General features: G+C 33.8%; 1 protein-coding gene across 8 annotated transcripts; it reads left to right on the top strand.

Annotated features, from left to right (window-relative positions):
- Positions 1-7,412: 7,412 nt before the first annotated feature.
- LOC113347246 lies at positions 7,413-11,067 on the top strand. Of its 8 annotated transcripts, none has more exons than XR_003358830.1 (7): positions 7,420-7,582; positions 8,458-8,773; positions 8,904-8,985; positions 9,543-9,694; positions 10,002-10,184; positions 10,294-10,353; positions 10,986-11,067. XR_003358830.1 is itself a non-coding variant. In XM_026590858.1 (6 exons), exons 2-6 carry the CDS (start codon positions 8,515-8,517, stop codon positions 10,812-10,814), a joined length of 378 nt encoding a protein of 125 aa, XP_026446643.1. In that variant the 5' UTR covers positions 7,413-7,582; positions 8,458-8,514; the 3' UTR covers positions 10,815-11,017. The 8 variants fall into 8 exon arrangements, 2 of the variants coding, with proteins under 2 accessions (XP_026446643.1, XP_026446642.1); XR_003358828.1 differs by having other exon boundaries at positions 10,758-11,017; XM_026590858.1 differs by lacking the exon at positions 8,904-8,985 and having other exon boundaries at positions 7,413-7,582; positions 8,458-8,522; positions 10,002-10,102; positions 10,758-11,017.
- Positions 11,068-15,087: the final 4,020 nt, after the last annotated feature.

Here is a 15,087-nt window from a genome sequence, read left to right as displayed (position 1 = left end):
CTTTTGCAGTAGGTAAGACTATTCCTGAAAAGGACATTGTGATGAAAATTTTCAGATCTTTGCCAGCTAGATACGATTCTAAGAAACATGCCATCGTTGAAGGAAATAACCTTGAAACACTTTCCAGAAATACTCTTGTTGGGAAGTTAAAGATCTCTGATCATGAGCATACATCCAAATCTGGAAAGGATATTACTTTTAAAGCACAAAAGAACACTAAATTACTTGATAAAAGTAAGAGTGTTGGCAACTCAGTTGTTGATCCTATTGAGATTGATTCATCATATGAAGATATTGACAACTCAGTCTCAGTGATCACAAGACAATTTAGATATCTTCTTTTGAAGAGAAGTAAACGGTTCATTAGAGATAAACCCAGGTCATCAGTTAAACCTCATGATCGTGTTCCTCCTAAAAACAGGGACATTGTCAATACTGATGATGGGGACATGCCACATTGCTTCAAGTGTAAAGGTTTTGGTAATTTTTCTAATGAGTGTCCAAATAGTAGAAAACACACTGATAACAAAGGTCTTGCCGCAACTCTTGATGAAATGTATGATCACTATGATTCAAATGAAGATGAAAAACCAAGTGTGGCACTCCTTGGTGAAAATATCAATTTTGATAGTTGTAGCAATACGTACATCAATCTTGATATTTTTCTTGTAAAAACTTATTCTACCACTCTCACATGTTTCAGGTACCTCAGTTTGTTTAGTAGCATGCACGTTATGGTGCCTGAACCGTCCTCCACAATGACATGTTCTTATTGTAATTTTAAGGGTCATGAACTCTCTAATTGTTTGAAGTACAAACATAAAATAAGATATGTCAACAAACTTCAACGGATAGCAAATCGATTGGCAAACAAGCTTAAACTTGTTCAAAAGTCGAATACATCTGAGGTATGTAAATTTAATTCATCTCCAAAGAATTTAATTTCTAAATAAAAAGATAGACGTCTACAGAAAACAACCAGGTCTAAAGGATCTATGAAAAAGGGTACAGAGGATTCCATACATGGATTACATGGTGGACAAATCATTGTTCACCCCAACACAGCCTAATTATGTTGAAAGTACATCTTGTCTCATGTCCCCGATTTCAAAGAGCTAAGAGTTATGCACAAATCGGGTTTTAGGAAAAGAAAATCTTCGTTTACTTTTTTCTTTTTGTTTTCTGGAATTCTGTTGATCGTTTCATATCCTAAATTGGTATTGAAAAGATTTTCCCTGTTTGATCATTAAAAGCGGGTTAAAATCGACAATTCTACCTTTTTTAGGGTTGAGAGTTGTTTGTACGTGAATCCTATTTACCCTGTATATAGGTTCTGCAACCCTACATTCCTTTTTCCTTCCCTGAAAACTCCTTTTATCAAAAGATTTCTTGTGGAGCTAGAATTGTGTTTTTTCTCTCACAATTCCATATTTGAATGAAGACTCCAAGCATCATATCTTCTGATGGAAAAGATGTTAATATGATTGCTAAGCCATCAATCATGAAGGAAAAATATAAATCTCATTCCTTTACAACCTTGAAGATAAAAGGGAAGAATATGAAGAAACCAAGGGTTAACCCCTCAAATCTTCAAAAGTTTTCTGGCGTTCTTGAAGTGTTGAAAGAAACAAGGATGGAGATTCATCAAGTAAAGACTATTGTTCTAAGAACTCTTGAAATTCAGAAGGCCCCGGTTTGGCATCAGTCTAGAAGGTTCGTTGGAATTGACTCCTTTCTCCATGAACCTTATGTTCCAATGTTTGTTGACGACAAGGAGTTAGGGGACGATAAAGAATTTTTCGAGAATATTAATGTCTAGGAAACTTCTTATAAGAATTTATACTTATGTTTTAAGAAGGATAACTAAGGTTTGAAATAGCAAATATTGTGATTACACATAGCTATTGCCAACGATTTTCATCTTGCAATGTTTTAGATTTATTTATTTGAATTCTAAGTTATTTGGAAGATGATTTTGCAGTATTAATCTTTATTGGTTTTATATATTGCAAAAATATTTTATGGGATATGTGTGTTTATGTCCGTGAACTATGAGTATCTCATATATGCCAAAAGTTAAGTCTATTGTATCATTATGCAAATATTGATAAGAGATAGAATGAACTTTTGAATATTCCACAATATTGATCTTTCCCTGATCCACTTCTATGTGAAAGTACTATATGTCTCCGTAAGTTTTCTTATGTTGAGCACTTCTGATTAAATTAACCATTAAGGTCTTCTTGTGGTTAATTTATTCGAGTTTTCTGGATACAAATTCATGTTTCATGTAATTTGTTAAAGTCCAAAGAAATCCTTATTTTCGTGTACAAGTAAGGTCTCTCTTGTTGTTCTTTCGGGAATGACATTTTATGTGGGAGATTTCTTAATTGAACTTGTGCTTAATTTCCAAGTCTTTGTAGGAAGTGCGGCTGTGGAATATTGTAGAAGTTATCTTGTATCTTATAAACTCCTTGATGAATACACTAAGTTTCGACTATGTAAAATCATCGAACCAAGTTGATATGTTCTCTTTTATTCATGAATAATCTCTTTGAGAATTTCATTATGATCCTGCTAGTTTTCGTACTTTTGCCAATTTATATTGAGAAAGAGGGGGAGAATTATTTTGTAGTTCACACTAAATACATATGGTTTGCAGATCATTATGTAAGGGGGAGTGGTTTTCATTGTGAGATGAAGTATTGACAAATGGGGAGTGATAATATCACCGTAGTATTATTGTCAAAGTTGTGATACAATTGAACTTTGATGCCGTGTAATAAAACTATGACATTGTATAAAAATAATTGTGAACAACTGTTTTCTTATTGTTATGGCTACGGATCTTCAACAACAATGATACTAAGTTGAACACGTTCAGAATCGCTGCAGTACTTGAAGTGACGAAGTATTCAAGGAATGTTGAAGAACCAAGGAAATCAAGGATGTTGGATAATAAGCTACAAAGTTTATTTATTTTGTAATCCATATGTGTTGATAGTTTTGACATTAAAATTGACAAATAGGGAGATTGTTAGAGCATTGCTCGGTCGAACTCACAAGCGTTGCTATCTAAAGATTGTTTGTCAAGTTTATGTGATCAAAACTATAAGTCTTGATTTCTAGTTTACTTATAGCTAAGTCCAGATTAGGATAGAATGTACAGTTGAGCTTTAGACTTCACGACGTTCATCGATTGAAGACGAAGATATATTGAGGAGAGCTTGGAGGAACTTCATCAACAAAAGGTATGTGGATACTAAAACTTATCTATCACTCAGAAGTCTATTTTATTCTATCTCCTAATGAGACTAAGTCGTATAGCTATATAGACTTTTATATTATACACATTTGATTTTCGAGTTGAGTTTAACTCGCTTATATATTTCTAGAAATATGTGTTGGAAGCCTTTTTTCTTTAGCTACATTCATCATTATTATTGAAGAGTTTAGTTGGAAACAATTTATTTGTTAGAAACTAAATAATAAGTCAAAAGATGATCATATGAAAATTTCCTTGAAACATCTTACATGATTTGTGTGAGACAGTCATTTGATGTCGACTCGGAATGTTTCGTATTGATCATTCGATCACTTGAAAATTACTTATAAGCTAATGGTTTGTGTGAGACAGTCATTGTCGTCTTCTAAGGATGTTTCAATGATTGAAATGAGAGTTTAGAATAATTAATCATTATCTGGATATAGCACAGCAAACTGTTGTGGTATGAATCAGGTCCGGAAACCAAGTTTGCATACCAATATGCGAACGGTTTTAACTGTTAAAGTCCGGGAACCAATTTTGCATACCAGTATGTGAACGGTTCTACCTGAGTTAGGTCCGGGACGACAGTATGCATACCCGTTTGCGAACTGTCGGACAAGACCAAAGTCTGGAACTTAAGTTTGCGTACCCGTTTGCAAACTCATATGGTTAAAGTTCTGAAATCGGTTAAGTATGATTTCATACTCATGAACAAATACGTTTATATATTAAGGAATACAATCTTTACAAACCGTGGCTTAATGTTCATGAATTAATTCTTGAATAAGTACTTTGTACAATCATAAATCAAATCCGATTTTGTTTCAATTATGTCTTGTATACTTATATGAGAATATAAACAATTGAACAACTCTGTGAGTAACACAATTAGATTTATTTGATTATCTTTCATGATTGATTGATCATCATATTTGATTTAGAAGTGTCAGATGAGTGTGGTTAATATATACAAAAGTGTCCATATGGCTAACTTTCGGTTAGCTGTTATTGAGCCAACTTAATATATACGTTTAGGTACGGTTACCCATATCTAAATGAAGGTATATTTCATTTGTGTGTAACAAGCTAAGACCATCTAACGGTAGAGATATATTGCTTTGGTTAATTTTAAGCAAACTTAGCTTGAATCTTAAATCAGGATTTCATCTAACGGTGCATATTGATTGCTTTATTTCTAAGCTATCAAACCTTGATTTGAAGACTATATAAGGGATAACTCTAGCAACTGGAAAACCTAATCCCACACCTTCTATATGATACTAGTTGTGACTAGAGTCGATTCTCCTTTAACCTAGGTTTTTCCTAAAACCATTATAGGTTAACGACTTAAAGACTTCATTGGGATTCTGAAGCGAGACCCACCTATTTTCTCTATAGTTGCGTGATCTTGCTTGTTCTATCGTATTGAGTACTATATTCTCTAATATTTGCTCGAGATTTATCTCTGATAGTTAAGATATAAAAGTTATCATAAATGCTTTGTGATTCCATAATAACTTCTTCTACTGCCATATAGTTAGGTTATTGTGAGGTGATTGATATTTATGGGTATGTTCTTCGGGAATATAAGACCGGATTATCAATTGGTTCCTGTTCACCTTGATTTATCAAAAGACGGAACAAAACTTCATAGGTATTTCTATGGGAGACATATTTATCTATAAGAATAGACTTTTCTGTGGGAGACAGATTTGTTTATAAGTCTTCGACTTTGGGTCGTATCAACTCTTAGTTGTAGGTGAGATCATCTAAGTGAATCAAGTGTGTAAAGTCCTACTGGATTCAGAGACGTAAGGAATGCGACTGTACCTTAATCGGTGTGAGACTTGGTTAGGGCTCAACTACATTCCAGTTCGAAGTTAACTTATAGTAGGCTAGTGTCTGTAGCGGCTACAATGTGGTGTTCAAATCTGGACTAGGTCCCGGGGTTTTTCTGCATTTGCGGTTTCCTCGTAAACAAAACTTCTGGTGTCTGTGTTATTTCTTTTCAGCATTATATTTTTTTATATAATTAAAATATCACTGGTTGTGCGTAGTTCAATCAATTGGTAAATCCGACCTTTGGTTGTTGATTGAAATTGATTGACACTTGAACATCGGTCTTTGGTACCGTTCAAGTTATTTCTCATATCAATCAGGCTCACGGATTTCTATCTGTTCGATTGCAGAAGATATAACTCTTGGATGTTTTTCCTTGATTGAGTCTGATTGTCTAGTTGATTCTCTTGGAATTATATTGGAGTTAGTCCATACTGATTGCGGAACGAAATATTGGGTATGGTTGTTAGACCCTCGCTTTTTCAATTAGGTTCACAGACCTTAGTTCTATACATATTGATTGTGAATGAATTGTATACAATCTTCTACAAGGGACTTTACTTAGACCTACTTGTGATAGTATTAGGTTTTATCCTTACAGGTTGCCGAACTAAAATTTTGGTGGTGTATTTGGTACCCTCTCCTTTTGAAAGGGTACAACTCTTAGGGAATAAAATACCTTAAAGAAAAACGGTGTAATACTCTTTCCAACAAGGAATGAAGACAAAATTTTTCTATTGCAATATGTTAGTTCTTTTATTCTACTTGTGTAGATATTTTTTGTCTGTCGTATTGGGGTATGAAATTAATCACGATGTGTTGTAAACTAACTTTTTATCCAAAGTGTTAATCTTGCATGAAAACAGAATTAGGGAATTCAAATTTCAAATTATTCAAGTAATTTGTCTGAATAATCGTGGCAAGGTAGTTATTTATACTTTAGGAGGAAGCCTATTAAATAGAAATTATAATAAAGTTACAATTAAAACCAATTTAGTTTAGTGCAATTTTGTATTATTCCTTTAAAACTAGAGTGCAGATTCTCAACCTATTCATTGGCCGGTGGATTCCCGTCGGAGTATATACATATTAGTAGGTTAAGTAATTTGAGATGAAGGTTGTTTGAATTTATGATGAGTGCGGAAGGTTGATGATGAACAACCCTAGCCTAAACCAAGAAAATGGCAATTCGAAAACTCCTTCAGTCACATAAGATAAATCGGGTTTTCTCTTGGGGAGGAAGATCAAAGAGATGAAATCAAGGTTCTTTGTTGTAGAAACTTGTAGAAATAAGACGTTGAGAGAGTCCGAAATTTATAGATAAATTTATTGTCTTTTTGTTGCGAAATTCCTTCAGAATGACCAACTGTTGGACTATTTATAGTTGTAAGGATGAAAAATACGATAAACATCCCATCCGTGATTATATAGGGATATCTAAGGATAAATAGAGAGTTGAGTCTATCCTCTAGGAATAACCTTCTTTATCCCTTAGATTCTTATAACCCCCACCGACTATTCTCATTCTTTTGTATAGCTAAGTCATAAAAGTATATTAATAGCTAAAGAGATTTCAAGAGTAATAACATGGGAAGAAGCCTTTACAAACCAAGCAAAAATAGATGGGCATGCAATCCCTTAAACAGGACGATTTAGATCTAAAGTAACTAATGCCAACACTCTCAATATTAATTAAGAGACATGGCCTTCCTTGAAAAGAAGAAGTAGTTCTCTTGTCTAAATTTGCAGCGTGTTTTGACACGGTGTCAACTAAAAATTTAATTTTTCGAAAGACATGCCTAAACATAATTCCTGCATACATCGTCTTTAATCTGGTTCATCTTCCTATAATACGCCATGGAAGCTTACTACTTATAAAAGTACATATTGCACATCTTCGAGTCCAAAGCAACCACAATGTTGTCTATCAACCATAAAACAACCCATTATAAGGCCCAATTCAATCCCCCGACTATAACTTCAATTTCTGCATCATAATTCGTTGTTGTGCCCAACCCTACTGCTAAGGCCCCCAAACAAGTATTTTTTTGCATCACGGATAATGCATCCAGCCCCAACTGGACCAGGATTCATCCTAGCAGTACCGTCATAACACAACATTAAGATGTCCTCATTAGTGGAAAACAAGATTTTTAAATCTGATTGGGCCTTGGGAAAACGTCTTTCCATGGGCTTCTTTATATAACGGGTTGTCAAAGGTAGTCCTATTACCAGAAAAACAAAATTCACTTCCGCCGGAAGACGTATTCTACACGATTTATAAAGGGAATATCAGTCTTACTAAGTGCTGATACCATTTTCTCGTATTACTTGGTTTATGATTGTTACAACCATCTAATATCTTTAATTTTAATTTTGAGGGTTTTGTAGTTAACAACTTATCTGCAATGGGTCGATGATGATATTATTGGAGGTGTTCCTGGTGGCTGTCCTAACAATTAAAAATTATTAAAGGTATATACAGATTATTGCTTCATCTGATTTCAATTTCTCCAATTAGGGATTCTGTAGTTTATCTGTTTTTGCTTTTTTAGAGTTTAGATCTGGGAATTTTGATTGATTTTAATTGTCTATAATAGTGATTCATTTTTGGAATGGGTTTTTAACTTTTCACCTTCTTTTCCGTTATGGGTTTTATTGAATGGGTAGATTAGGATTTTGGGTGAAAGAGCATGTTTGATGTGACAAAATGATATACTAGATGATTGTTTGTTTATGGGATGGGTTCTATATCATGAATTAAACATTTTTAGAACATAAGAAGGAATACAGAATGGTTGATGCTTGATCTGTTAAGAATTCCGGATTTATTGGTTAAATCTTTAGTGGTTTTTATCCAACTTTGACTATGAGGTCGATTATCCTAATAACGATCACTTAAAAATAAATGGTGATCAATTTTGGAAAATCTGTGTTTGTATGCATGATGATTTCTAATCCTAAAATGACAAGAATACTAGCCCAGATTGACTTTAGATTTATATCCTGTGAAGCTTGTATGTTGAGAATATCTTCGTGTGGTTAGATTTTCAATAGGATGCTTGTTTGATTAATTGATTGGATGTCTGTTGTGTGGGTTCTGTTGAGATTGGTTATAACATCATACCCAATATCTTTAGAAATTGACCTACTTTATGTTGATCATTGTATCCTATCTACAGAGAATACTTTCTTCATGTATTGCATATGTACTGTGAGAAGTTGAAACTACGCTAGTATGTCGTGCCGTTTACCTTTCCCTGAAATTCTGATTTGAATTATTTGCAAAGTTTGAATTTTGAAGAAAGAAACTGGATTTGATTTGTGTTTCTTTGGTCGATTACTTGCAGGTTTGCATGGCTTACGTTATGCAAGGTCTTCGATAAGAATTTTTTTGCAGGATATAAATGGGCCTGTGAGATTGAAATACCTAATTACTTTCTTCTCTGTTATTAGTTTTTTTTGCGTTTTTAAATTTCAATATTTTCCCTTCTAGAAACCCCAACATTTACATAACAATAATACTCACTACTCTATTAGCAAGATTAACCACAAATGTTGTATCCGGTGGGAGAAAAAACTGATAACAGATATTGAGAAAAAACGGGAGCATCGCTATTCTTTCGTCATTAATGGTCGAATGAATTAGTTGGAAATTATTGTCCAGTAAGTACCCAAATTGTCAGTTACAAGATTGAAAATTGAAAAGCCTGACTGGGGATGCTATATGTCATTATTTAGTGACCATAGTCTAATTTTTTATATGAAAAATGAAAATATTTAGCACTTTCTCCAGGTAGGAATTGGATCTTTTCTTCTTCGTTACTTACCTGGTTTATTAAAGTCGGTGCTTGTGGAGATTGGGTCAGCAAATATATGTAAAATCCTCTATCTAAGTTTTCTCTGCTTTATGTTATTACTTAACGTCTATGTGTCCATTGGCAATTTTTATGTCATTGTTCTAGTTCGTCTTGGAACTTGGACAGTAGATTGCAGTTATAACCTGCCTTCTAATTTTAGATGATAAGGGGAATAATGTGCTGAATGGATCTTCCAAGTTCTCTATCACAATGGTGGTGTTTATGCATAAGCTTCTTTATATTTTGTTCTGTTCATTCTAGACATGTCTGCAAATGCAAGTAATTTTTACGTCAGGGATTTTGTTTTTTAGTTAGCTTATGAACTTCCCTTCACTTGTGCACTCTTTAGTTTTTAATTTTTTTTCTTCCAATTTTTCCGTAGGATAGGGGATTCTTGTAACCCCTGAAAAATGAAAGCAGAGTTACTGATTGCTTCTTATATGGATGGAATGAACATGTGGAATGCTAAGTAGAATTAATATACTAATGTTGGATAAAATAGTTAATATAAGCTTATTGATCATGATCCAAAGTAACACTTGGTAATGGCTTTCCTTGTTTCCAATAATTTGCAGTTGTATCGGTCTGTTGGTTTGTCTTATGCTCGCTGGAGCTTGGTTGGGTTATTGGGTGGTACCTAAACATTTTCTAACACAAGAAGGATCCAATGATTCAAGTACAGCTATTTTCGTCGCTTGGTCAATTCGCAGCTGTCATGATTATTCAGGTGGTCTGGCTCATCTTTTTTTGTGTTTATACTTCTAATAAAGTATGCATTTGGGATCTTAGTGTTTATACTTCTAATAAAGTGTGCAGACCTGTCTCCCAAAATTAGCGCCTTCGAAAAATTACATTCCTTGATCTGTGGAATGCTCATTAGTTTTGGTGTGATTCCAACATGACGGGGATTAGGCATTTCAGTTTCACGGGCCCAGTTATATTTTAATGTATTATCGATTTACATTTAGAATGTATTTGTGTCTTGAAATCTTCTGATTCATTCTTTTTAACTTCAACCTCTCTTTTATTTGCAGCTATAACATTAACAAGTTGGCATCTAATGGTTACAATTTGCACACTTCATGTGGCACGAAGATTCAATGTTTTTGAGACCAAGGAAATTGATACCGAAACGGTAATGCTTTGGTATCCTAAATGGCGTGTCTACTGACCTTCTCAATTTATGTCTTGGGTTCAATTCCACTGGATTCTACCAGGTTAACTATTTTGATTTTATCTTATGATCATTTGAATATAGGATCTGATTACTTTAGTTTGGTTGTAGTCGTGAAAGCTTAATCCAGATGAAATGATTTTTCTGTGCAGATGACGAAACTTGCAATAATACCCTTTACTGTACTGTCGGAGACCCTGTTCCTTAACAAGGTGAGTTTATCTGTTGTTCAAGTTTGTATAAGCAATTGTATTTGTTTTGTCAATGTATAAACTCTGTCTCAGCCATGGACTATCAAAGTTTATACTTTTGTAATCCATGCGTAGTTAACCAGAGATGTTAGACTAAGTTCAGGGGTAACAAGGTACACAATGGCTCCATTTATTTTCTTATGTTTGTCTTAAGAACCTGCAATTTTTATTTCTCCGCATAAAGGATCTTCAAGTAGTTGAAACCTCGGAATGAATTAATGGTTTGTGGACATTTAACTTGTACAAACTTCTAGTTGAATTTTTTTTTATGAATCAATCTGTTCAGAATACTTAAAGAGTAATCCCTTGTTAGCATACCCTAGCATCTCTTGTATTAGTCTTGTACACAATCTTTTTATGTGTAGGTCAAGCTATGCATGGCGAAGGAATTGCACATTGTTTTTTCTGTTATCTCTGAATAGTCCATTCTTGTCATGTTGAAATTAGTTTCTAAACTAATGCACAAGCTTATTTTTGCTGCAAGTATGCGATTCTGAGTTGTGCGGCTCAGTTCGTCATCAGATAGTTTATCATTTTGTTATTTTTTACTTAATTATCTTTAAGAAAACTTTGAACTTGTATTGGTTATTCAGGTTTTGTTTATAATTTTTTGGTGATTATGAATCCAAGCTATGATCAGTGCGTTGTACGTATAATGAATTCTAACTTTAATTGAATGGGAATGATTTCAACTTAAGAATTCAGGTTGTGTTTGAATGTAAATTGAACTTTAGTTTCTTGTTCTTTGCTATTTTATTTGATTCAGCTGGGTCAGTTTTGAAATCCAGCTGAATCAATTTATTTTATTTTTTTTATAAAATATGATCCAGTGGAAGGACTGTGTATATCAGTTTTCAGACTGTTTAAGGGAGACGTAATGTAAAAACTTATAGGGCTCCTAAGATCAGTCGTTTTGAGAAATAAGACTACAATATTAGGGCTCCCGTAAGCAGTCGTTTTATACGATTTTAAGTGTTTTTTGGCAAACTTTTTTTTTTTGCATTTTCCACTAGTGCCTCTTCCGGTGGTATACATATTCACAAGCCACATGATTCCTATTTCTAACCTATTTGTGTTTTACGTTGAATAATTTGATCAGAAGATTCAGAACCAAGTCCTCCTGGTTATTGTGCATGCAATTTTTATCCTGCGAGAGTAACCGGCAATATTAGCAAAATCTTAATTTTTTTATTCTCAAGTCCCCCCGACTATTCCTTTTCTTGTCTGAGTAGGATAAATATACACTCGTGCCGTATATCGCCAAACCAAACCTCTAAATATATTCCCTGCATTGAGACTTATTCCGCCATCATATATGATGTGTAATATGACGTGGTTATATCTACGTAGTTGATATTTTCCAAGGAAGAGGAATACTTATGTTTGTACGTTGTAGTTACCCGAGTGTGGAAAGCGTGAGGTTAGGTAGTATACGATAGTCGTATGCACTGTATGTGTGGAAGCAACTTATCTGAGGTCGAACCAACCTAGTATGGTCATTCGTCCGAGAAGGAGGAGCAAGGCCGGATTTAGAGTAGCCCAAGCCTGATTTGACTAAGGTCAAACGTTGAGAATTTCTCTATTTCGATTCTGCGAGTCCTTGGCACATGGTCATCTGTCAATTAGATGAGCCTATCTGAAGGATGAGGTGAAGTGTTGACATAACAAGAATGGCCTTTCATCAACGAGGAACGGAGGTCAGGCCGGAATGGAGAGGAAACAATGTCTGAGTTGGGTGAGGTTTGTTAGAGCATAGCTCGGTTGAACCCACCAAGCGTTGGTATGTCAAGTTTGGTTGTCACATTTTAGTGAGTCAAAACTCATTTAAAGAGTCGCTTGATTATATACTAGAGTCAACTTCGTATAGGCTAGCTTGGAAGTGTTAGGATATGAGACTTACAAGTATTACATGAAGACTTGAAGAATGTGAAGCAATATGGAGCTACAACGACAACATCATCCTTCCTCTTGAGGTTACTAATATTTGACTTGAACTGTTTCATTCCCTAACGTATCTTTCAAGTCATAATATTAAAAACATAACTGCGAAGCTGTGTATCAAACTCTAGTTAGACATAGCATTAAGGAATACAATACGAGGTTTATCGCTTAACCATTAAACTTTGTATATAAGACATCGACATGATCATATGAATGTTATTTTGATTATGTATGGGTATGAGTGAAGATTTCATCCTAGGAAACTATGTTTTACATTCGTATAAAGGAAGTAAGTTCATAAACTCGTTTTGTGAATCGAAAAGGAAATCGCTAGGCTTATTGGTATTTTTATTCATTGCAAATCCATTTTGAATTACCAATATGTGTGTTTATTATAACCGCTCATAAACTTGTTTATGTATCTTGGTAAAACTATTCACAAGGCCTGACTTAGGTATTGGTATGACTTTTATTAGTGAAACCGATCTTAAGTAATCACTCAAGATGGTATGATCGATGCCTTGTAAATAGCAATTTTTATCTAGTCATTGGGGAACCGATCCTAGTAAGAGGTGCAACAAATTTTCAAGAGGAAATCGATCCTTGTAAGAGGTGCAACACGTTTTTAGTAGATGGGGGAACCGATCCCATGAACATGTGCAAAAAGTTTGTAGTTTTGGGGGAACCGATCCTATGGACATGTGCAACCAAATACAAGTAGTTACCAAAAGTTGTGGGGAACCGATCCTAGTACCTAGTCAACCGAATTTGGTAACTAACGTGACTATCCACAGTACTCACATGGAGGTAGAACCGAACTTGTTTTGGTAGAACCGTGAAACCCATAATTGGTGATTTGATAGGATAATTATTACATAGTTCTTGGAATTCAGACGAACCAATTCTAAACTTTTTTGGAAGTGTGGCAAATCGTTTCCAAGATTGTAAGTATGAAAAAGGACTTTCAAAGTAAAAGATGTCGACATACTTTGAACATGTGCAGTAACTCTTATCATTAATTGTTCAAAGATATTCCTTAATATCCAAAGGAGAATCCCAGGATCGAAATAAATTGAGAATCTTTTAATTAAGGTTTCTTAGTTTTTATATGCTATTTAATCTCCGGCAATTAAATGCATATCTTTAGAAAATAATAATTAGTAATGTGCATTTACTGATTATAGATTTTTTTTGTAACAACCCAAATTTTGGGCCTGGATTTCAACCCAAATCCAAAACCCAAAATCCAAAATGCTACCTTAAATATCAGGCCCTGACTTCCATACTTGGCCCAAGTCCAAACGACTAATTCTTTGTTTAATCTTTATTTATGTTTAATTCAGAAATTCTGTTGCAGCGGATACATAAAAATTCTTTTCGGAACATCTAACCGTTAATTTGACGTGATTTTTAATTTACATGAACCCTAAAGAAATATACTTTATCAGAAAAATTAATTTCACCGTTAAAAGTTCCAGATTAAATCCAAAATAATTACGTTTTTAAGAAAGATTCATAAAACAGAAATTGACGCCAGGTCACTCAAATAATTTTACTGAGTCCAATACGAAACCATAAATTATTATAATTATATATTATGAATCCTAACTTATCGCCTTTCAAGTAATAAAATTTCTAGGATTTTTAGTTTACCTTAAATACCTTTTGACCATAGTCAAACGAGTAGTTGACCAGTACTGCAGAAACGTACAACAATGACGATTCGTTTTAGAAAAATCATATCAATTCACTCACAACTTAAAATTTTCTTTGGTATATCATTATGAAAAGATAAAAGAACCATCTTTGAGTTTTCAGTAGACTCTAAAGGCTAAAACATGACATAGAATATTAAAAAAAAATAGACAACTTCAGTAAAATTGAATCTGACAGAAAACGTCTGATCCTTGTACAGTGAAAACAATTGATTTAAAAATACTTCTGGAACTCAGAAAATTATGAAATTTTTATATGTACATATTGAGAGATTTTTACATGTAACATAAAAAAATGAGACAAAAACGTGTTATATAATAATTATGATAGACAGTCAAACTGACATGATCCAGAAATTTCCATTATTCCATCAAATAGAGTAGTCTAAACAAAGCATTGTTTTCTTTGGTTATACATTAATCCAATAATCTTTAAAGCTTTAATAACCAATAAATAACTAATTAAATCATCTAAAGGAGTTGATGATACTTTATTACAATCCCAATCATAAATCCTATGCAAACTACTAATAATAGCACCAAAACCGATCTCTACGCTTTTCCGTCATTAACTCCTTGTGGTGCCATAAAATCTGGAATTTTTTGTCATTAAACGACGTGAGTTGTGACACCCAGTAGGAAAATAAGCAACAAAACACTTTATCAAACATTTTCAATTCTTTTTAAAACAACTAGCATGGTTAATAGCATCACAAATACATGGAAACACCACATCCATAAGAACAATCAAATCAATCACATCAAATCCGCTCGCCCTAGGGAGCCCCACGTGGGTTTAGGGAACAAAACCGTTCCCAAGGATATCTCGTATCCCATCATAGTTGTTTTTAAGAATCACAATCTATGGACCGCAGCCCAACATACATAATCATACACACAACATCGATTATCATTCATATATGAATCAAAACTTACAAAATAAAATTAATTAAAAGAAACTTAAATAAAAAGAAGGTTTTTGATTGTGTTGCGCCTACCTCAAACGCTAGCAATAATCCTTAGGGAGAACAGTAATGAG

This window comes from Papaver somniferum, chromosome 2 (genome assembly GCF_003573695.1).
Source record: "Papaver somniferum cultivar HN1 chromosome 2, ASM357369v1, whole genome shotgun sequence".
NCBI classification, from domain to species: domain Eukaryota; kingdom Viridiplantae; phylum Streptophyta; class Magnoliopsida; order Ranunculales; family Papaveraceae; genus Papaver; species Papaver somniferum.
Note: the sequence above shows the minus strand (reverse complement) of the source record. Positions and strands in the feature narration are given on the sequence as shown.

What these genes read in the sequence shown, in the direction of transcription:
- LOC113347246 (XM_026590857.1), top strand. An exon ending in CAGCTGTCATGATTATTCAG is followed by an intron (nt 9,695 to 10,001) that starts GTGGTCTGGCTC and finishes TTTTATTTGCAG; the next exon opens with CTATAACATTAACAAGTTGG. An exon ending in AGGAAATTGATACCGAAACG is followed by an intron (nt 10,103 to 10,293) that starts GTAATGCTTTGG and finishes TTTTCTGTGCAG; the next exon opens with ATGACGAAACTTGCAATAAT.